At 39.7% G+C, this 24,512-nt stretch overlaps 2 protein-coding genes across 5 annotated transcripts in view; both read right to left on the bottom strand.

Annotated features, from left to right (window-relative positions):
- Positions 1-6,921, bottom strand: part of ASMTL (acetylserotonin O-methyltransferase like) — a 28,908-nt gene extending 21,987 nt beyond the window's left edge. The window contains exons 1-5 of one of the 4 annotated variants that reach the window (XM_035542166.2): positions 6,606-6,921; positions 5,373-5,504; positions 3,569-3,616; positions 2,896-2,960; positions 650-711 (exon numbers count right to left, since the gene is read on the bottom strand). In XM_035542166.2, the coding sequence (XP_035398059.2) occupies positions 650-711; positions 2,896-2,960; positions 3,569-3,616; positions 5,373-5,504; positions 6,606-6,911 (613 nt within the window). In that variant the 5' untranslated portion in view covers positions 6,912-6,921. Of the gene's footprint in view, positions 1-649; positions 712-2,895; positions 3,011-3,568; positions 3,617-5,372; positions 5,505-6,605 lie in introns of all 4 variants that reach the window. The other 3 variants (XM_035542164.2, XM_035542163.2, XM_035542167.2) reach the window with 3 other exon arrangements.
- A 12,821-nt stretch (positions 6,922-19,742) lies between these two features.
- Positions 19,743-20,816, bottom strand: P2RY8 (P2Y receptor family member 8). Its single transcript, XM_035542267.1, has one exon. The coding sequence runs from the start codon at positions 20,814-20,816 to the stop codon at positions 19,743-19,745; it is 1,074 nt and encodes a 357-aa protein (XP_035398160.1).
- Positions 20,817-24,512: the final 3,696 nt, after the last annotated feature.

The following is a 24,512-nucleotide window of genomic DNA, read 5'->3' as shown; positions in this document are numbered from 1 at the left end:
GTCAACAGAAAGACAAATGAAGTTTTGGACGAGATCTTGACCCTGACAAAATATTCACTAACGAAGTCTTGACATAATTATCAGAGGAAATCCCTTAACCAAACACTCCTCAAGTTTTAATATTAGGGTGCTCAAAAAACGTTTACTGAAGAAATTATCCAATAAATAATATAGATGTATTGCTCTTTACAGTTCAGTAAAGACTGAGGCACTAAGCTAATATTTTTACTCAGCTCCTAGAAGTAGACTTTTGTCTCCCTTATTTTCTGAAAAGGGAAGTATATCAAAGTTAGTGTGAATCAGATTCTGTTCAGTCCCGCAGTCTGTAGTACCTTATTCGAACTTCATATAGAGTATTCACACAAGTTTACACTGGTCTTTTAGTTAGCCTCATAGCTTTCAGAGATGGTATTTTTATAGTCTATTGTATTTTGTCTTCTTCCCTCCAGTGTGAACACTGAATGCAACAAGAAGGATGGCTTTTGTGAGGAGTTTTTTTATTTACATATCAATATGGTAATTTTCATCTTGAGCAGGAAGCCAATTCAGACTGTATATGAAAAACTTCCACCGTTTCTTCACCTGTACAAATCGTTATGTAAATAATTGCTCACGAAAGTACTGAGTTTTAATAAAATGACCCATGTACCTTTACTGCTGCAGTGTATAATAGCCACTCCTGTGAAAACACTGTGCTCTTTCCCACTCAGCCTGTCAGGGAAAACAATATTAAGAAACAGTTTAATGAAACCCATCACATGTAAAAATATTCTACATAATTATGTTACCACAGCCTGCGCAACAGACCATCATGTAAATATATCCCTTGATGGCTCTGACACGTATCCTAAACAAATTAATTTTATTTATTTCAATATAAGTGAAAAGGCATTAACAAAACAAGCCAAACATAAAAGTTGAAGACATTCAGTTATGTTGTTCCCAAAGGTGACCCAGCTTGGACTAAACAAGCTTTTGTATGGATTTCATCCAGACACCTGGCCCCCAGGGATCCCACAGCAAGCTAGAGTAACAAAAGCAGAGTGTACAGGAAGACAGTTCATGCTCACTCTTACCCAGCCCAACTCTCAGCTGAGCTGACAGCTGGCGTGGAAATCCTGAGCCGGTATGATCTCTCTCATAGTGGCTCCAGAGTGACACACTGTGGCTGATTAATTGTGAGGGCTTTAAGTTTTTTTTTTAAATGTAAAAGCAACAGAAGTACAATAAATGCTACGAAAACTTACATTTTTGAAGAGACTAATTAAGGAATAGTCTCATGGCCAAGCTATAATTTGATGTGACCAGGAGCATCTCACTCTTAATAAACCCCACAGGATTTAACATAATTAATTTTAAAATGAAACCACGAGTGAAAAATTTTAGCCTGACACCTTGGATACATGTGTTTTTATCTTTTCTATTTTTTCCAGTTTATATAGAACACAATTAACAGGAGTTAAATTAATTTTAAGTGCATTTCATGTACATGATTAAGAGAATGAACAGCTGTACTTTCAAAAAAACAGACATTTGTGTGCAACAGTAGACTAAGCTCGTAAGAAAAAAGTACTATTTTTGAACTAACCAAGCTTGGCATGATTTTAGCAAAAACAGAGTGGTGAGAAACCTCTTGCCAGACAGACTCCTCTGGGAATCTCCTACTAATAACATATGCTGCTGTCACTTACTGGAAAGAGAGGAAAAACTACTGCCATTAAGTTAGTGACATGCTACAAAGTATAAAAATCAGCTTAACTGATCAGTGCAAAAAAAAAAAATCTAATAGACTTAGAGAGCTAAACTCCAAAAAAAACACCAAGCCCCTTATATTCTCCCTAGCAGACTCCTGAGTTAAAATGTAAACACCTGGATCAAGTGGAAGACATTTTGTGTTTTTCCCCCCCCGTACAAGAGGGGAGTGACTGACTAGTGGATTCATCACATCTCAGTCTTCTCTGAAAGGTGATTAGTTTTATTCAGTTGGTATTTCTTAAAGGAAGAAAAAAATCCTACAAGATACCATTCACCTAAAATGGAAAAGTATCCTTCAGGGGAAAAAAAAAAAAAAAAAACAAAAAAAACAGAAGCCTAAAAATTGCCAGCCCATCCATTGAAAACAATGATGGAAGAGATTTTTTCCTCAGTTAAACTAAAAATCCAAAAAGCCAGCATCTGGGTTGGATGAAAACCGCGAGACATGCCATGAACGGGAGTTACTTTTCAACGCATTCTTGTAATTAGTTTCATTATGTGACCCTGCTTGAGCAAAGGTGTTAGGTAAGATGACCTTTCAGAGGTCTCTTCCAACCTCAACCATTCTCTAATAAATTCTCTATTGACCGTATTAGCTCTGAACATAAAAAATAATCAACATCCACATTCTTATTGTAAAGTAATTAGCAAATTATTTATCTAAAAACATTTAAACTAAATGACATTGGACATTTCCTTTGAAAGGAAACAAGGTAGCACAATTTAAAACAATCAATGAACACACATCACTATGTACTCTTCTCATACATGCAATTCTTTTTCATTAAACTTCAAGCCTCAAAACACTTCTGTCCTCTTTCCCAACATGGTATCTCTCCCTATCCTCCCTTCCAGTACCAACTGAAGTATACAGAAAGTCTTGTGATAAGTGACTCTGGAAACTAACTCAAGTGAAAACAGAACGGTTACATTTCTTATCAGCTCCCTGCGGTGAAGCAACAAGAATAACCAGTTGTGGGTAAGATAAAAGCACATCTAACTTTTAGTGGCAGAACTGACATATTTAAAAATTCTTGAAAGATTTGTAGCCAGAGTTCTTGATATACACCTAGGAACCCATAAAGCTCCTGTAAAAACAATTTAATAGGCATATTTGGAATCTTATTTGAAAGCACGAACCTTGACAACATCCTATATGCATCTTGCTTATCAACTGGTTTCTCCAGGATCTGCTCATCCACGGTCTAAAACAGAAAGACAGAGATACCGAGCTGTCTTCTTACTTTTCTTGAAACTGAGGCCAGAAAACAAAAGATTTAAACAATGATTTCAGACAAGTCTTCAAAATAAGTCTACCGAGCAGAGCAAGAAGCACAGATACTTTGGTAGAACAGTTAACTAACTGTCGAGCACCGCTACCCTCCAGCGGAAAAAGCTCTCGAAAAGGTAATTCAACTTCCCCTGACCTTCACTGTTTACTGTCTCAGTGGAGGTGACAGGTTTAAAGTTGCTCCCCCTGTGAGGCATGACATTAAACAGTTCACATGATCTGGATTTCTTGACACTAAGTCACCTGGGAACAGAATTTCTATTGCACAGGAATCCGTATTACAGAGGATCAAAGGCAACCGTTAAGCAATACTAGTGTCTGGAAAAACAGTACCAATGTTCCTAGCACCCAAGATACCAAAAATTGCTTCGTTTAGGAAAAAATGGAAAACATCTACAAAACCCTCAAAACACGTCCTTCCGGTGTAACTTTTCAGTGAAAATCATTTTCCACCTTTAAACCTAAAGATTTTCTACACTTGACAAAAATTAAAACAAGGATAAAGCATATAAGGCCTCTTACCACAATAGTGTCTGCTCCTATCACAACATCAGGTGTTCTCAGGTGCTTCTGCAAAGGCATAAAGAAAGAATATATTTCTCAAAACAGGAAGAAAGAACAAAACCCCTTAAAAAACTGATGTTAGAAAACTTAAGTTGACCAGTTTACAGGTTGGACTACACAGACCTGAAAACATGACATTTTCTCCTTTTGCACTTTTTACAAAACAGTAATCATTTATAACACCATGAAAGTGAAAGAAAAAAAGGAGGCCTGAGCAGACTATTAGCAGGTTACAACTTTGCCAAAACACGTTACTGATGAACAAACACATCCAGGAAAGATCTAACTGCATTCTCAAAGCTCAACTTAATCTTCAAGGTGGCAGTTAGAATTCCTTTAAAGGAAGTAGCCCGTGTATTGGAGCCAGAGTTGAAACCCTTTAGAATCATTTTTCTAAGCCAAGTATTGCTATTTTTTTTTCTTTAGCTACGCTTTGCTTCTCTCTCTCAAAAGGAAACATATACAGCCCATTTTGGGGAACTAAGTAGGGGTATATAAAGATTCCTTCTAGCCCTTTCTTGGCTTTAAACTGTAACTTGTCTTACAGATGAATTTTGATTCACTTGCACGTTAATGAGGTACACAGCTATGATTTAACACATGTAGACAAGAAACTTGTCTGTAATTCTGACCATTATATTAAAAAGTTTGTAGGGAAGCAATTCTTCTGCAGATATGCTGTTGATGTGTGTTAACTAGAACTAATTCCAGCTATCATTAAAAAAAATCCTTTGTAATAAAGCATTTTGAAATCCACTGAATTAGCATTATCACCAGCATATTTTGCAATGAAAGCCCAGTGTAAGTTAGTTCATAGGTTTGCATTGAAAATACAGTCCTAATGTATTCTCTGAACACCATTCCCTGAAAAGAAGTAGGCAGAAACCTGGATAACGATTTACATTGAAGATCATGCAATATTTGCTTTGAAGAATGGTGACATCTGGCAACTCTGTTGGTTTAAAGCATCTGACACTCCCCTTCCGACATCAGTATAGGTTCAACAAATATACTCCTCTCTTTTAGGGCTTGTATTAAGATATTACAGTACATTTTGTAGGATCTCATCAGCTAGACTGCTGAAAAGGTTCTGGTAAAGAACAGCCTTATGTGCTCACACTGCTTACAGACAAGGGCAGAAATCAGATATGCTACTTTTAAAAGTTGGACCACCAGTTTTGGCAATACTTCAGATTCAAAATTGTTGCCTTAACTACAAAACCTGAAATCAAATCAGCTTCCCACTCTTAAAATTAACGTCAGTCTCCTTATCCAGAATGCTTTATAGCTGAATGCCTTGCTTTTCTGCTTACTTCCAGCATCTTTATACTCATCAATTCTGCATTATTCCCTTGTCACAACTGTTCAATTGAACTACTTTTCAATGAAAGCTACAGCAAAGCACTGGATTCAGTCAACTAATACCTGTGATAAGCAACTGTCAGGATAAGATGTAGTCACAAACCTGACTGCTGAAAGGAACTATCAATTATGTATCCCAAGCCAAAGCAGGTACGCTTCTGTCAAAATATACGAGCTATGTCTGCTTGTAGAAAGCCTGAACTGCAGGCACTGGACCTTCTTTTGAGTAGGTGAGTAAATTTCAGGGATGCCACCTCTCGCAAATGACAGAAAATATCCATTTCCTTTAAGTGGGGAAAAAGCACTCACAGACCACCTCAGAACTACGTGCAAATTAAGTCACTGTAACACACACCATTTAAAGACGAAAATCTCACTGCAGAAATAGCTGGTAACTTACTACATGCATTCTGTTTGCTACTTCCAGAGCCTTCTGTTTTGCAGTTTCTATGGCATATTCATAAGGGGCTGCAAAAGATGACTTTTCAAGTGTCTCTTTAAACCAAGATGGAACTACCTCAAACCGCAGGCCCTGTAACAAAGAAAGGAAAGCAATACAGTCAGTCTCATGTTGTTAAAAAAAAAATTGCTTCTATTATAGGGTTTTGTCTTTTCATATGATTTGTAAGTAGTCCAGAATAAAAAGCCTCACCAGAAATAACTTCTGAACTGGTATATTCACATTCTTTTCCCCTATTCCACCACTGGCATTTTCACTGAATCTATCCATGGCACTTGTGCAACAGTTGTGCATGCTTACAGGATCTTTACCACCTGCAGTTTATGTGTTATTATACATGTAATAAGTAGAAACCAAGTGCCAGTTATCTGTGGTTTTGTCAAAATAACAACAACTCTCCCTGCTTCCTGCCTCCAGATTACATATGTACACCTCCTACACCCAGCAGAGACACTATGCTTCTAATAGCTGGGTGCACGTCTGAACCCCTGTGCTTCTCTACATCTCTGTATTTCGTAAAAACATACTTTCTTCACATTTATGTTCTAACTTCTCCTACAAGGATGACTCTGTGCAATCTATTAGACGCATTATAATGCATACACTAAAGTGCCATATAAAAGCCTCCTGCAGCCAGACTGGTGAAGTCGGTGTGTGCCCCCACGGGCCAAATGCTCTGAAAGAGGGGATACAGCTTCTTCATCGCTGTGTGCGAGAACAAAAAGTGACACTGATCTTATTCCCCTCGCTGCACACACCTAACACTAGTCCCATGAAGTAAGGGAGACGGTAGGCCATTTCTTATTTGTTTCGGCCCACAGTAAGGCCTCCCAAACTTTTCTGTGACATGCCAAAAGTAGTTATGCAGGCATTTATGAGTCAGAGCCAGCCTTCCACTTGCTGGATCACCTCCCTTTCAGCAGAATGCCTTAATCCACACGTATATCAATCTGCATATAAACCAACCGACACACATGCGCTTGCTTATAGAGAAACCCTAAGAAGAAAACCGTGATCGCAAAGATAAACAACAACTCTAAAGTTTATTTTCTCAGGCATTCACGTGTAAACTGACCTCCCCCCCCAGGTCCTCGGGCACCGCCTGGCCTACTCCCGGGAGGGGAATGGCAGGAAGGGGAACGGCAGCGCAGGAATGGCCGGCGCGGCACTCACCACGTTGGTGAGGATCTCCTGGCGGCGCGGCGAGGCGCTGGCCAGCACCACCCTCTTGCTGACCAGCTTCCCCAGCACCGGGTTCAACGCCATGGCCGCGGCCAGCACCGCACGTCCGCCTCGGCTCGGCTCGGCTCGGCTCGGCACGGCTCGGCACGGCTCGGCTCGGCTCGGCTCGGCACGGCACGGCACAGCTCGGCTTAGGGGCGGGCGGAGCGGCGGCCTTATAATGGCGGCGGGGAGGAGCCGCGGCCAGGGAGGCCCGGAGCGGGCGGTGCGGGTTTGTCGGCGGTGGGTTGGAGCCATTTGGAGGCAGGCGGCAGTGGAGGAGGGCGAGGCATCGACCGCGTCTAGCAGCCTCTCCCCACCGCCGGTAGTTCTCGAGGGAAGTGCTTGGCAAAGAGGTGTTGTCGGTTTTAGTTTGGTTTGGTTTGGTTTGCAGAAAAATGAGATGTTATCGTCACCGGATTTGATGCATATCTCAGCGGATAGGATGTCTCCTCTTTAGCCTTTTGTGTGAAGAAAAAAAAAAAAAAGGCTTAATATAAAAGCTCAGATATATTCCCCAAAACTTGCAAATAGTATGATGCTAGGTATTTTCAGCTGGATAGAAAGAGAGTGAACAATGTATTCTAGCATTAAAAAGTCATAGCAATCTAGTCATAGCAATAGCAGTTTGCAGTCTCTTGACATCCATCTCATGCCATACGTACACACATGGCCAGCCATGTAGAGCAGCATCAGCAGGCAGCCTCAGCACCCACACAAACACCAACGGCCTCTTCTCCCCTCTGGCTGGTCAGGATGAAGGTCTGTTAGTGGGAAATATGTGTACGTATACACATATCTACCTACTTACCTATATACAGTATGAGCCCCTGCAGGATCTGACCTTAGACACCCAGTCAATGCTTTAACTTGCTCCCCAGATCCCCAGGTCTCTCAAGCTGTTGGCATCTGAGCCTCCAAGCCACAGTCCCACTCCAGTTGCAGGTGCAGATATGCAGGCACACACACACATCTTCCCCCACCCTGGCACATACACAAATGGGTCTCCCAGTTGACCTCCAGGCCCCATGGACCCTCTGGCAGTCGGCCTGTAGCTCCTGGTTCCTCCAGCAGCCACCTCCCCGAGTTGTGCCACATTCACAGAGACACACACCTGGCTCTCAAGATACTTACCCTACTCACTGGCTAGTCCAGCTTGAGGTTTGGTGGCTATAACTCACCACCTCACATGCCTTGACTCCTTCCAAGTGCCTCTGTCCTGTGGCCCTCTTTGAGACCAGACTCATTTATGGGCAGCAGTGACTTGAGATCAGGACTGAAATTTGTCTTCAGAGACATTTTTGTTCAAATAATCATAAATATTAAGCACCTAGGGAAAATATGCTAAAATGAAAAAGGAAATAAAATGCTTAGATTAAATACAACTGTGAATGTAGGTTGCTGTCCTTAATATGCAAGGAGATTTAAGTAAATGTTAACATCCTCATCAAATCCATAATGCTGAAATAGTTCTGGGATAGCTGGAGAAGTGACTAAAAAGAAAGGGCAAGTATGAAACAGGGAGAGGAGCAGTCTCTGCTTGTCATAGAGCTTGTCAGATCTAATTCTTTGCTCTTTTCTCAGGCCAGTGAAACGTGACATTTATCCTTGCAAACAAGAAGATATCACAGAAATAGAATCCTGAGTATCCTTCATATAATACCATTATAATTTTTGATTGAATAAAGGGACAAGAATCTCATCGAGTCACAGAAATGCATGTCTCCTGGTACACACAGGTCAAAGATTTGGAATTAGTCCTCTGGAAAAAAATATTATGTCACTACCTCTAATGGCTGAATTTAACATAACCCTAAAGCGTAATTTATGTACCTCTTCATTATGACTGCAATATGAACCAAAGAAAGGGAAATTGCACTTGTATGGATTTTGCAAGGATTTGGAACAGAATTCTGATCTGAAGTCGTCTTTTTATACACTGAATTGCTATGTGTCTAAGCAAGTTTGATAAACTTAATTCATACACTCCAGAGGATTAAGATGATAATGCAAAGTTTTCCATAACAATCCAATAACAGTCCTGATTTTCTTCTATTTCTTTTCATTTTATTCAGTCTTCTAGTGTACTTTCACCACTATAAATGTGAAGTAACGATGGTGTGCCTTCCATCCAATGCATGTATTTATATAAAGAACAACCTTGACAGAAAGAATGCATTCTGCTCCTTCCAGCTTGTTTTGATAGATAATAATGAAATACAAATCTGCTGTCTCTAGTAATTTATAGAGGTTACAAGGATATATGTAACATACATCATTCCCCCTGCTTGTGGAGCCCAATTAATTCAAGTGTAAGACAAGCATGACTTACCTCCCTTGACTGAATTCTGCTTACATACTGCTCCTCTGATTTGCACAAAGAACTTTATGAAAGTTAAATAAATAAAAAAAAAAAAAAGGAAAATGGATAATTTCTACAGTCTTTCCCTTGAAAGTTCAGACAATGTCCAAAAATGGAGATTGGTACAAAGAATTTTTTTAATATGAAAACAATGAGAATGTGGCTTTTTTAATTATTAGTTTAAAGACTGGTAATTAGTAAATCTGTTATCCTGACAAACATGACAAAGAGCTGAATTAGTTTATTTCAAAGATAAAAACACAAAGCTGCTAAAATGCATGTTTTCATTTACCTGTATGTGGTTTATACTGGTCTAAATGTGGTGAAGTTCAGAGTACCCTTTGTGAGCAAGCTAAAAATCATTAAGTAAGCTATCACGTTTTAGAGAGATTTGACAAGTAATTATTTTTAATTAGTCTATAGCAACTTTGCAAGAGTTGGGCAAAGCAAGTGTGAGGCTGCAGTGAGCCAGACGAGGTGAAGATCAATGACAACAGCAGTTATCAGAAAAGTTTCTGTCTTGGCTGACCATGCTCGTCAAAGATTAGCTTGTCCAAGGTTGGTTATGAAACTGTTGACTTTTTCAAATACTGGGTTTATTCTGAGCAACAGCAAAGTAACAGTTAGAGCTCTGAACTGTAGAGACCTTTCCTTAATATTTTTGTACTGGACTTCTCTACTTTTCTGCATATATATTTATACTACAGCCATAACAGTAATAACTCGAAGTATGTAGAGAACACTGTACTAATCAAATTCTCATACCTACATTTATGCATATCGCAATAAGTGTATGTATTTCAACCTGGATCTATTGTTTGGCTGAGTCGTCTGTACCAGAACAAAATCAAATTGCTTGGGGAACAATGCATTTGCATTGCAAAGAATGTAGAGAATCCTAGGGATGTTGCGATGAAGATGAACATTTCATCTTTCACAAGGCAACTTGGCTTTTCTAGGACAACCTCATTAATTCTGAGAGTGCAGTCTTAATTTTTCAGAAGCCTCTTTCTGGCATTGAAATCCTTGCTGTAGTCCAACATATCTACACAGTTCACAAAGCAATAACTCTTGTTTCTGCTACTGTAGGGATTTAAAGATGTATTCTGTTTCACCAATTCATCATCAGCTCCAGGAATTCTCCTCTGTTTAAAAATAACAATCAAATCATTCAACATTACCTGCATAATGTTTTATTATAATATTTTTGCATACAACTGTATTTAGCTAGCTATTTCATCTGAACTATGCTATTGTAGTGAGTTTCCCATTTCATATAATACAGTATCTGTTATGATTAGTCTACATCTTCAACTAGATTTTTGGATTTTGAAGGGGTATTCTAGATTTTTAATGACTTCAGATTTTTGCAAGATAGGTAAAACACGCTGACTTTCAAATTATTTTGTCCTTGCTTCCTGTAGAGTACTGCGGAAATTCTATTGGAAAAGCCTAAGATTTTAAAGAGTCATTGTTCCAGACTGAGGGAGTATTTTCAGAGTGGGAAGCCTAGATTTCTTTCACTTTGCTATCTCTGTGTTCTCATAGTGCATTTTTAAGAACCTATATCAATTCAGTTTTCTTCAGCTCAGGCCTAAATACTTCTTTGTTCTCTTCTATCAAACTTTGAAGTTCAGCAAAATCTTGGTGTGCCTACATGATCACATAATTCCCTTTTTATCTTAAGTAATGTGGTATTATAAGCATATAATGAGCTTTTGAGGAAACCACGGAAAGTCAGATTAAACATTATTTTGTTACAGACATAGGCTTTATATTATGTAATGTCTCTGTAATGTTTGAACACATAGTTCATTTCATGACATTCATCCCACATAGTTATCAAATGGCATTAAGCCTTGCCTATGAAGAAACTTCCCAGTTGCTGGAGGAGTGTAGTGTATCTCATACCAAAGGAACAGCAACCATCTCTGAGGCAGCTCCATGCCCATTTCATGAGACAAGGAGAAGCACCTACATCAATCATAGCCCTTGGGCATGCTCGCCACTCACAAGGCACTTTTTTAACACAGAAATTGTCACCCAAGCCTTGGTGAAGCATCTTTGACCAGCATACTTAAATAGTGCAAGGAAACTGTTTACAAGAACTGGAAAAGGGATGTCAGTGATTAAGACTAACGGGTTGCATTTGGCCTCCGCCACAGAGAAGGTATTGCATTGGGGAAAAACCTAGAGCCTTGAAGAAATCCCACTGGGAACACAACAGCATCCCAGTGAGAGGAGCACAGAATGACAGGCTTTGTCCCTTTGTTGTCCACAAGGATTAGCTGCCAGCCAGCTCCGTGGCAGCAACACCAGGCTGAAATAAGAAAGGAATGCTTCCTTCCAGCTTGTGCTCCTTCAGGGAAGAAACAGTGTGCTGCAAACACTTCCCAGTTTACATGATACAGAAGCAACAACACAGTTGTGCATGCTTCCAGTGCTGTCATTCACAGCTGTTGCCACAGCCCGGCATCTGTCACTGAGAAACTTCTCTGATCCACAGCTTGCTTTCTCTCTCCTGTTATCCCAAGGCCACCAACCAACCTCAGAGGAGAAGACATGGTAGTGCCTAATAACCCTGTAATCACTGGGACAGGGGGTTCAGTGTTTGCTGACAGCATCCCTAGTTTTTTGTGTGCTTGTGGGGCAGAGGTTTATTTCAAATCCCTGAGTCTCTCTTAAAGTTGCATGGCTTGTTGGTGGTAGTTCCACATCTAATGGCTCTGGTAGTTCCACATCTAATCTCAGCGTTTCCCCAATCTCATTGCTGTTAATGTTTGTATAAGCTTTAGAGAAAAATAAATAGCATATCAGACTATAAAGAACACTTTTTCTAGATCGTTTATTCTAAAAAAAAAAAAAAAAGACGATAAAATATTTTCAGAAAATGTGTGTACATAATGCATATATTATATGCACAGCATGTGCACACTACATATGTTTGTGTGTCTGTATTAAACACATGTACACCTATATTTGTCTAAATATGAAAAACAGATGTTTCTCTTCTCCTTGTATAGTATAATGGTTACTGGAATGAAAACGGTGCAAAGGTAGTTAAATGAAGCTAAGATGCAGAAAAGAGGTTTATTGGCTCAGCTGGAATACCACCTCTTCCAGAAAATGATTTCCCAACTGAGACTCCAAGGTCAAGCACGTTTTGTGGAGCTCTTAATATGTTCACTATACAAATCTCCACAAGAGGGCAGTACGTCCCACGTTTTTTTCTAAGGTTTTGCTTGCATACTGTAATTTTCAAATAGCTGTAGAGACCTGTAACTGGTAAGGACAAAAACTAAGCACCACAAACACTCGAAGTCCTAGTCTGAAGTACAAGGACTGCTTAATATTAACTGTGTATGCGTGTGTGTGTGTGTGTGTGTGTGCATATAGGGGTAATCTGACACAAAGTTAATGTCAATAGGTCTAGTGATATCTGGAAAGTTAATGCATAAACGAGATTGGAACTATAAAGGGGCATCATAAAGATATTAATAGGTGCTAAGATATGTTTGTAACAGGGCTTAAGGCCCCTTTGGCAGATTTGCATGACTGTAAGAACAGGAGTAATTCCACTCTGGGAGTCAAATACCTTTACTGAATATGAAAAATTAAAGTGTATTATAACAAAACCTAGACTAAATATTGTTAGGTTGAAGGGTTTATTTTTGTCTTTTATCTTCTTATCTATTCAGATTTATTGATTAAAGAGAAGTTGTCTGCTGCACTGTATCTTATTTTTTACTCCTTTAAAGGCTTGATTTTAGCAGCAGTATATAGAAACAGTTGCCTTGTTACAAAAGTTCAGGTATATTGACATTTTAGGTAAAAGTGTACAGTGATTTGCATTATTCATTAAAGAACACTAATACTAAGTGGTAAGAGACTGATGCATTCTGCATATACTATGGAAAGCAGCGTGAAATACGGAAAGGAAAAATGTCAGCCCGTGGGCAATAAGTAGGAGCTGAGAAAATCGGTGTTGCACTGCGGAAACTTTTTGAAGAAGAAAAGGGCAGTGCACCTCCCTAGAGAGTTTCGAATTGAGAAGGTTGTATAGAGTCTCTGTAGAGGTAAACAGTGGGAAGAGGTTTCCAGTAACTTAACTGATATATTTGCATTTATTTTGTGAAGCCATCCAGGTTTGACAAGGTGAGGGAGACCTGCATTCTATTTAAGCATTTGCTAAGGTCCCCAGAGTATTATTTCCCAGCACATGGCTTTCTATCAGATGAACAAGCTCCCATTAGAAGCATGAAGTTGGCAGAATTAGAAGAAAACTGTCAAGAAGCAGAAGGTAACAGGCCTGGAATACCAACGTTGCTTTTGTGGTGGGGTTCAATGGTAATATGGAAGTCTACTAACGTCTGGATGTCTGAATGCAGTCAACAGCCAATGCAGCTATCAAAGAGACTTAGGAATCAGAGCAGGCAGTTGACTTGAATGTTGCCAAGCACTAAGACACACCTACAGTAACACTTAATATCTAGTTTTGATCAGATGAGTTTCACTTTTTGTGCCTGGCAAGCCCACATTTCCAGAGACCTGCGTTTTTCCGTGAGACGTTTACTCTGTATCTTGGCAGTGGTTTATTTATCTGTTAATCACATTCCTTTCCTTACGGCAAGAATCTGGAGCGCTGCTGATGATTCCAGCTTTCACACTGAAAGGGCCTCATGTTTCTAAAATGAAATTGGCTGTTTATGTAGAAAACTATTTACAGACATTCTCTAACTGTGGATGGTTTCCTGCAGACACCAACTTTCTGCATCTTTTTCCAAACTCTCACTTACTGTATTTCTTCCCCCAGCTTCCACAGAGGTTACTTCTTCAGCCCCATCCTATCTCCAGCTTGAATCTGTTCATACCTCCCTGAAGTCTGTTGCTCTTCCTTCTTTGACAAAGCCTTTAAGATATACCGCAGTGAAGTCAAACCTTGGAGTTTCCTTCAATTGGAAGTACTCCATAAAACACTTCCCTATTTTTTCTGGTAGCTCACCTATGTTCCAGCAGCAGCAGTTAAGGATATGAACATACTGGGAAAAGCTTAGCCCTAGTAACTCCCAGCAGGACAACATGCACACTTTACTTTCTGTATCCACATAATTCTGGTATACCAGAGCCAGGTCATGTAGATACTGATGCAAGAACTGGGGCAACAGAACCGTCATAGTTACAGTCCTGAAAATTTCTGCAGAAGAAAAAAGCTTCCTGAAAAAGAAAAAGACTGTCTGCAGGATATCATCGTGAGTCAAGATAGTCAAGCAAGTGGCTGAGGTATTTATGCTGAAATCGTGAACGGTATTCTGGCTGACAGCTCTGAACTTCTTTAAGAGGCCTGAGAGTCTCTCCATTTGATAACATATCTCCAGCTGTTTAGGCTTAAAGGTTAAAGATTAAAAGTAATAAGACTTGGAAGCAAATCATGAAAGACTGAGTTAAATAGGAGTCCAGACTTCAGACAGGTTTTTTCTCAAATGAAGAAAGAAAGCTTTTAAAAAAATATTTCAGCAGAGCATTATCCTCTACTTTATTATGTTCTCCATAACTATACTTTCTAGGTTTGACAAGAGAACACATATGCAAATATTTAACCCAGAATGATTGTAGTCCAGAAGAATACATCAAGATGAATAGCATGACTGAAATTTTGTTCTCAGTGACTCCTTTTAATCCTATGAACTGCAGCATAATTGAAGAAAAACGGTACACAATTTATTCCAATAATGTGTTCCTCATTTTTTTTTTCAGGATGGATTTAATTACTAGAGTACAGTAACCAAAGCTTATATCCTGGTCATTCTTGTGAGAGTCATCATATATTAGAATTTTCATTCTGGGCTGTTAAAAATCTACAATATTAACGACATCTAAACATTTTTAACCTCTTCTTGCTGCTACCCAGCAAGCATGATAGTGTTTTGTTTATTTTTTTTCCCAACTCCTAACAACTTGCAATGTTTTACTTGCTTTCTTTCCACTGTCACTGAGCTAATGCTTCAAATTATGTACTATGATGTATAGTGGTCACTACCAAGCACATCATTTTGTATGCAAAGCTGTGACTGGATTTACCCATGTTCATCACTTCATGCTTACCAACACTGAGTTTCTCCCTCAAATGTTCATGCTATCATACATACCTTTGGGCACGTAGCATAATGTAGCATATACCTTAAACATCACCTTATAGAAGCCCTACTCTGGTGGGCAGTGATGTAGACCTCATCTTATTTCAAATACTTTGAACTGAGAAAACAGACAAAAAATTACCAAGTGAATTCAAGACAATCTCCGGCCCTCTTTCATTTATCAGCATAGACACACCCACACAGATCCTGAACCCCAAATGAAGCACAGTCAGTCTAGGGAAGGTTTCTATCAGGGTGTCATGTCCTGAGCATCCTCACAGCCCTGAACATCTCTAGAGGCCTGACCCACTCTGCCCTGGGACCAGGACCCCACATCAGCCCTGGGGGTTCCCCCACTTGCCCAGGCCTGGGTCCAGGTCCCCACATCACCCTGGGACCACCAGCCCCTGCCCTAGCGAGGCCACAGCAGGGCTGGGCCCCAGCTCCCCACAGCCGGGCCTGGCCATGGCCCTTGCCCAGCGGGGTCCACCCAGCAGGCCCATGTCCCAACCTGTCCCTGTCCCCAGGGAAGTGCTTGGGGCTGGGGCTTGGGGTTGGGGCTGCCCCAGTGCCCCCTGCTGCCTGCTGCCAGTTGAGTGGTGCAATGGGACCTGGCCTGCTGGCCCTCTAGAGAAATGCACTGAAATTAAAATATATATAGAGAGAGACAAAATAGCAATGGAAAACTGATTCATTTTATTTTATAACTTGATCTCCCTGCCATGTTCTAAGTTAAGAAGTAGCTCACACATGACAGGTGCAAACAAATCTTAAATCTTAAATCCTGTCCTTTTCATGGTTTCTTTCTTGATTTTTATGTACAAAAGTCAAAGAACATTCATAGGTTAAATTGTTACACAAATAAAACATACATATATATGTAAAACCACCACCGCCACCACCACCAACAAAAACAGAACAGAAACCTGTACATTCGTGTCTTCTTCTCAGTAAAATTACTACCACAGAGGCAATCAAGTAAGCATGTCATACAGAACCCACATTTCCCAAACTGAAGGCAGTATAGACAAGAACTTTTTGATAACCTCTCAAAGGCAACCTCCATTTATGTGTATGTTTATATATATGTTTATATATATAAATGCATTTAAGCTCACATCCACTGAACAAGGTAGCAGTCTTGTGACCTCATAGTGTCCCATGAGGACATGTTTCAAGTGTTGAAGAACAGTTAATTGGGCTACTTTTAAAAAGAATTTATTCTCCTCTCTTAAAACACCCCTCTAAAACTTCACAGTATACACCATCAGACTCAAAAGATATCTGGAGGAAGCAATCAAAGATTGTATTTCTTTCTTAAGAAACAATCCCAGTAACATGAATTGGAATTTTGCCTCATCTGAGCTAATTTGAGACTAGCTTATACAATGGTGTAAAGAATGGGACATCCCTTCTATTCCTTTTTAGGCACCATTGAAAAAGGAATTACATGCTATGGAGAGCTGTGTGAGGCTTGAGAGAAAATTGTCAGTCAGTTGTGAGCATCTTTTCTCTGTTGCAAAAGGAGCAATTCAGTATTTTTCAAAATATAGTTGCTGATGTCCAAAGTGCAAAGTCTTTGCTTTTTCAGCTCTGTTTGATGTCAGTTACAGTTGAGGCATGTTTCAGCACATTTCAGGATGCACTGAGTGCTTGAAGATTAGGTTCAAAATAAAACAGAATGAAAATCTGCATTAAAGCTAGGGGAAGTAACAAAGAAGAATATTTGCAGAAGGAAAAAAAAGAAGGGTGAGAGAAGGGATTTTAGTATAACCTCCAAAACAGTTTCTGACACCATAAAATGCGAAAAACAGTTTTGGTAGTGAGAAAGCTGGAGTTCTGTGAAAGGGGATGGAAGGGGGATTTGAACAGCCAGACAAAGCAATGCACTGCTAAATTAATACACAGGTTCGAAAAACATAAATAAACTAACTGAATTTCCACCTGATGGATATGGGACAAGTCAGGAAAATCCCAGCCTGTGATTTTTTTCAGACAGTGTAGGTAAACAGAGGCACATATCCAAACAACTGAAATTTATGTAATGCTTTATGTAATGTACTGTGGTATATTTTGTATGTCTTTTTATTAATATTATTTCTTTCTTTGGAGGGGTAGAACAGGCAACTGTGTAGGGCATGTTCAAAGAAAATGGCACTGAATGAGCTGGACTTGGACACTGAAGTCCCAAGCAAGCAAGCAGTATTGTTTTGTTTGTTTGTTTGTTTTGGTTGGTTGGTTGGTTGGTTTTTTTTTGCTTTAAACACATAAAGTTATCCTTCTTCCTTTTACCTCCTCCTCTATCCTGGATCTTGTCTATCAAGGAAGCGGTAATCTCATATCTCATACCTTCACCTCAACACTCGTGCTCTTCCTACCCAAGCTAACAGCTCACATTTCCTGCCAGAAGCTTATATCCTGGTGCAAGCAGATATTTTGGAGGATGTTCTAGAGCTGACATGGGAGCTCAGAGCCCCTGACTTGTACAGGCTCCTCTCTTTCAGAATCTGTGAGGTGGTTTGTAGTTTTAAGCCCATCTCACTGCACCTGGCACACAGGCACTAATGCAGCCTAGCTTCCATGAGGCTTGATGTGAAAGTTTTGATGGGCTACTTGTGGCTAAAGCTGTGGGCAGATGTGGGCTGATGGGCAGAAAATGTGCAGATCACTTAAAGCTAATGCTATGAAATGCATAGAACACCTCACATGGCTTTTGAAAGGTAGCACTAGGTCCACTCACTTTTATCCCGCACTAATAACTGATGATACTTTAGCAGAGGGTAGGATGTACAAATATCTCATGATTGAATTTGTGGGTATCCAGCCTCTACAGCAATGAAATTCATGATAATTAGTGGTAGAAAAATGGCTTTAAATGATGTCATACAAGGGAAAAAAAAAAAAAAAAAAAAAAAAAAAAGGAGCCAAATAGATAATAGGAGCCATGGGTGATGTCTTTTACTTAGCTACTTAGCTGCAGGAGCTCAGAAATCAGTACAGCTGGCAGCCACTGCTCAAGGGAGACGAAATGTGGTGTCTGAACCAACCATCCACAATGTCAAAGAAAGCCTCCAGCTCACTAATGTAGCACCATCCAGCTTGCAATGTAGCAAAAGGAAACAAATAGCTTCATCTTGCTTGTGAGGGGAAGCTTGTCTGGCTCTGTCAGGTGGATTTTCTTTTTTTTTTTTTTTTTTTACTCTCCTGAGATCCAAACGTAGATAAAAAGCTGAAAATACAACAGGAAAAACTTTGTCTTTCTCTGTCCCCAGGATGTATTCTGTAGCAGTTGTCTTTCCAAGCACCCGGGCAGTTGCTGAGATGTGAGAAGAAAAACATCACACAATATATGCAAACAAGCCAGAAAAGGATATTTCCGAGAGAAATCCCAAGCACATGACTGCACTATCAACCTGATTATAGTTACAGCCTCTTTCCAGGATACTTGGTACATCTCCCACTATCAAACCTTGCTTTCATTTTTTTCTGCTTTCTTTTTGCCTGTTTGAAAGAAGTACGTTTCTGATATCTGGCCATAGGGGTGGGTTTTCAGGCAGCTTCTGCTTGCACAGAATCACTGTGGTCAAATTCTCATATATCCTGCAGAAGGTCTGATTAATAATCCACACCAGTACCATAAGGAAGATATGTATGTCCTCACACTATGTAAAGCTAAATTGTCTGCTGAGGGGGTGGTGCTTCCACATACAGTCTATAGTGATTTGGTGAAAACAACTTGATACCAATCTAACACCAGAAGCATTATTACTGTAGTAGGTCAATGTGGGAAACCTGTTTTCTTAAACCAATTTCTGCCCACTATCCTGAGAAATTAATACCTCCAGGAAATGAAAATATAAGCCATGCAGCAGCTGAAGTTGTCTCAAACACTGTTAGTTCTAGGTAAAACTAGCTTGGAACTAGAAAGAAATGCTAGATTTTCTTTCATAGCATGAGATATTTTGCTGTATAAAACTGAAATAAATAATATCACTCAATCTAACCTTTTCAAAGGTTAGTGTGGTTTGATTCAGATAAACGGGTGAGTGTTGTGGTGAATTCACAGTGGCTATGCATTATGCATTGATGGTAAAATGACAAGCTATGTTTACTCATTTATAGAAATGCAACCGAACAGTAAAGCAATACATTAACCCCCCCCCCCCAAAAAAAAAAACCAGCACATTGCTTAGAAAAATAACTCCCCTTCCCAAAATCCCATTTCAATGTATGCTATAACTCATATACAGTAATATTTCACATTCACTGAGGATCTCAAGCATTGGGTAACACTGAGATTATACAACTTGAAAGTAATTCTTGTTCTAAACTTATCCCTTGGACTAATTCCAGGCCAACCCTTAATTATCTACACTGGGTTTGCTTCAGGGGCTTTTTGAATAAACTCAGTTCCTTTTGTGCTTCCACTTTTTATCAGAAAATAGTCACTTACTCAAGTAGCATGCACAATATGCATATGGTTTGACTTCTGTCACTAGAGCATGTTACTTTGAGGGTAGACATTCAAAAAGAAATATTTTCTGTCTCTACTCATGGAACTCACAGGTGCCTTTCTGCTGGGGAAGTCTAAGGCTAGAAAACACTTTCCTGCCTTTGCAAATAGACTGTTACTCCCTCTAACCCATCCATAGGTCCACTTGACATCGATCTGGCTGACATGGTCCTGCCAGAAAATAAGCTTTCCCTTCTGGTTTCCAAGCTGTCACTGAGCAGTACTTTAGGGCGAAACACTTGCATCAATTTCTGGTAAAATTCTTTAGAGGCAAAGTAGTAAATGAAGGGATCTATGCAGTTGTTGAGGCAACTGAGGCACAAGGTGAGCTTGTAGGCAGGGTACAAACTCCTCTTGTAAAACAGGCGGACGATCATATGCGCAAGTAGGATAAAGTTATTGGGGGCGAAGCAAGTGACGAACACCGAAAGGACTATAATTGCCAGGTATATGGATCTAGTCTTCTGCCTGTTACCATATCTGTTTGATGTCTGAATAAGCTTCCGAATGATGCCGATGTAGCATCCAACTGTTACAATGAAAGGGATCAGGAAGAGCACAACAAATAGCGTGAGGAGAAAGGCCACCCAGGCTGCAAAATTGGGCAGCATATCCCACTTGAGAACGTCAAAACAGGTTATAATCCCCAGTTCTTTCACTTCATAGGTCAGATCTGTGCTTTCCAGTGGATAGAAAGCTAGTAGCAAGAAAAGCCACATTACCATACAGGCACCGAAGGCATATCTTTTTCTTCTCCACTTGACCAACTTCATGGGATATACCACACCCATGTACCGCTCAATGCTGATACAAGTCATGGTCAGTATGGAAGAATACATGTTGGAGTAGAACATCACAGTCACAAGGCTGCAAAGAATCTTGCCAAAGATCCAATGATTGCTCTGGATGTGATAAGATATTTGGAAGGGAAAGCAGAAGGCCAGCATGAGATCTGTGATGCTCAGGTTGATCATGAAGATAACAGAAGGCGTTTTGGGTTTGATATGCAAGCAGAGCACCCAAAGGGAGAACAAGTTGCCAGGGATACTGATGATAGCCACCAGTGTATACACCACTGGGAGGGTGACGGAGATAGCTCTATTCTGGAGCATTGCAAGTGTTTCATTGTCCAGGTGGGATCCGTTTTCAACCATTATTCACAAGGTGGTTGTTGATCTATAAGCCAGCTGGATCATATCATGAACTCTTGGCTTCCAAACCTAGAGGGCAAAAGTCAAGAGAAAGAAAAGCAATGTGTTAAAACAAATTACAAACACGCTTCTTATGCAACCTGATCTAGTGGGAGGTGTCCCCCTGCCCATGGCAGAGGGTTGGAACTGGATGGTCTTTAAGGTCCTTTCCAACCGAAACCACTCTATAGTTCTATCATTCTATATTAATTTAATAAGAAAAAGGCCTGTGTAGTTTGACATTATTTCTGAATGAATTGAATCAATTAAAATGTTCTCCTGACAAATGCCTCCTCCCTCCAAATCATTGTAGTGTTTTACCTGTCTCATTTCTTTCTAGCTTTGAACAGCTACTTTTTCCCTACTGAGAGGCTTTCTGATATTTTTTTTGCAAACTACACGTTATCATACCTTATTGTTTTGTTATTGTGGCACACGGAATATCACATCACAAATTGAAATGAAATTAATGTCTGCATGAGAACACTATGCCATAAGTTTCCCAAGAGCTAAACCCATCCTATCTACGTCAGACGCCAAGACCTTGCTCTCTTGTAATATAGAATATTTTCTGATTTCTTTTTGTCCAACTAAACAGAGATCCATTCCAAGTAAATGCTGGTTTTTTTTTTGTTTGTTTGTTTGTTTTGTTTTAATAGTTTGAAACTGCTTATTCGAGTCACCTATAATTCTGCAAAATGAGTTTCAGTTTTGCAGTCTGCAAAATAAAACCATGCTTTCACTGTCTGGCCTATATAGACCTTTCTTGGCAGACACAGTCTCTTATGGTTTAGCTTATTTATTTTACACAGTGTAGCAGCATTTAGTAGATGCAAACAGGAACTCATGCCTCAAAGCACTACATGCATGCAGGAGTGCAATTTAACAAAAGTAGAGGGTCAAAAAAAGCAAAGAAGTGGTAATGAATGATGTGAAAGGCAGATAATCGATGATCAGTAAATTCTATGAAGAGTGGAACTATGGACCTAAAAAGGATTCCAGGCCAAGCCAGCTGGTGACTGTGGGCACATCTATGCTGATTAATAAAGAGGACCAGAGAGTGAGTACAAGCACACAGTATTACTCATGGACTCTGATCATCTCCACTGTTTCATCTCTCCAAGAAACACTTGCCACAAGAGAGGCTAGTTTCTAAAAACATAGGCACAAGTCATTCGGTGTCATTTAACCTCAGATCCAGTTAAATAAGACCTTTAATTTAACTGTAGTCATAGCCAGGGAGCAGCATAGCAGATCTGCCCCTCAGAGAGGTGATCAGCCTTCAGTCCTCATATCTCTGGCTGGCTACTACCATTCTGACAAAAGCTTAGGTTTCTGACAAAAGCTCTTATCAAATGACTTTCACAAAATAACTGTTGATGATTCTTGAGACCTGGCAAAGATGAAGTCTCTATTGATGGCTGCAGTGCAGGAAAGAAATATTCAACCCTAAAAATAAACTGAGTGCAGATCCAAAAAAAAAAAAAAAAAGGCAGCTGTAGCAGTAAGAAGATTGGTGTAGGCTTATTTCTGTTATTTCTTGATTTCATCAGTAAGATATAGTACTTCAAATGTCAGCTGAAAATATTCAGAAATAGTCAGCATCAAGCAGGTAATGTTTACTAATGTTGCCAGTCTTTCAAGGGGTTTCTAGCTGAACTATTGGAAACACAGAAAAAGGCACAAGAAAGTAGGAATAGCAAAGATGTCAGAGACGTGTTCTGAATATGGCACAGAACAAACACGTTCTGAGTAATAAGCACATCACATGATCACAACTGCAAAAAACCCTTTGAGCCAAATCCATTCCAGATGAAATTCTGTGCTTGGTGGTGGAACGATATCAAGAATGAAACTAACTCTTCAGTTTTCAGGGGAACTTGGAAAGGCACTTAACTGACACTAAGCTCTTGAAAAAAGGTAATGCTATCTATTTCAGCTCTTCTATCTGTGACATACCATAGTAAACATCTATTCATGAACCCATTATTGCCTCAGAAATCTGTTTCAAGTGACACCCATTTGTACCTAGTAACCCTGCATTTCCCGGAACAAAGGTTTTATGTATACCAAAGTAACTACAGAGCCTTAATAATAGGCCTTTGCAAGTGAAAGATATTTACTCTCAGGGACTGAGAGATCTCACCTCTAGATTGCTATTCCTACAGCTACTCTGTACTTGGGAGGTGGGAGTATGGGTGAAAACCTCCATCAAATCTATTGCACTATGCATAAAGCTGTTCAATATCTCTTACACTGAGTTTTATGTTAGGGCTAATCACAAAGGTATCTTCTGAAATCAGCTTCTAATTTGCTTTTTCAGATAGCACATGCTGATAAGAAATATGCAAAACAGTGTCGGGATTTGTGGCCTGCCTAAAGGTAGATTTTACATGTTTATGGAGCAGAACTGTCAGTAAAACACAAGTGCCTCCCACATTGAGGCACCTCTTGAGCAGGGTGCCTGGACTGTAAAGTTCTGGGCTTTGTGTTTAGATACCTACAAGAGCTCTCCAAAGAGGGTGGGTCCCCTTGGCATGGTTTTTGGTAAGGAAGATGTCCTTCACAAGGAGCAAAAGAAGATGTCCATCACAAGGAGTGAATAGTTCCCTAGCGTCTTCTGCAGGGGAGGAGGGAGCATGCAGAGCACACAAGACTTGCACGTTCACAACCTGTTTCACATCGTAGGAAGATGTGGAGTATAGATAATCATCACTCCCTCTTTGCCTTTCCTTTTGCCAAATCTTTCTGGGGCTCTATTGTTGAATTCCTTGCTTGTGAAAGCCTGGGCCAGCAGAAATCCCTGCACTGTCACACTTACTTTTGATACTTTGCCTTTTAAATGGCCAGATTAAGCTGCTGGACTCACAACATAGCATTTCAAAGTTCTTCAGCTCTCCCATTACTGTTTTTATTTGGGTTTAGTTAGCACTGTATTTATGTTTCCATCTCGTTCAGGGTACTTATAAGTCCTTCCTCCACCACAACCACAGCATCTGTCTACCACTTGTGGTTTTAGTTGAAAATGTCATAAATAAAGTGAGAAAGTATTTTTTTATAAGCATTAGAATTAGATTTCCCATACATTTGTGAGTTGCTTTCTTGCAATTTCAGGCCTACAACACAATTCAAATCTGTGGATCTTGCACGATACACTGCAAAAGAAACTTTCCTGTAGAATAATTTTAAAATATCAACCCTCAGCTATGTTTACATAAACTGTAAAAATACATTTCTTTCTATATAAATATCCCTGTAATAAAGACATTGTTTTGCTTTTATTTTAGCAACAGCCAGATCTGTACTATGACAAATGAACATATAGGTAGACTGAAAGAAAAACTCAGTAAGGATTCTTTAAGTGAGAAAGTCCAGTCTTATTGCCAATTACATTAGTCCTAGAGATTTTGACATAGAAAGAGAAATGTTAAGCTTTTCTGCCTGCCTCATTTCTAGAACATTTAGTGAGCAGATGTATTTCAGTTCAATATTAGGTACTAAGAGCACCTGCATCTTCTGGAGCAACCCTCACTAAATCCAGGGAGGATTTTTTCACTCTTCTTCATACCCTATCACTCATGGCACTCTACACAGAAAGCTCACTTGGAACTTCAGTAACATCAGTTTCTTTCTGAGCTATAACCATAAGCTAAGGTGACA

This window comes from Cygnus atratus, chromosome 1 (genome assembly GCF_013377495.2).
Source record: "Cygnus atratus isolate AKBS03 ecotype Queensland, Australia chromosome 1, CAtr_DNAZoo_HiC_assembly, whole genome shotgun sequence".
Taxonomy (NCBI): Eukaryota; Metazoa; Chordata; class Aves; order Anseriformes; family Anatidae; genus Cygnus; species Cygnus atratus.
This window is presented reverse-complemented; position numbering and strand designations above follow the sequence as displayed.

Coding starts and splice junctions, on each gene's coding strand:
- P2RY8 (XM_035542267.1), bottom strand. CDS start 20,816: ATGGTTGAAAACGGATCCCACCTGGACAATGAAACACTTGCAATGCTC.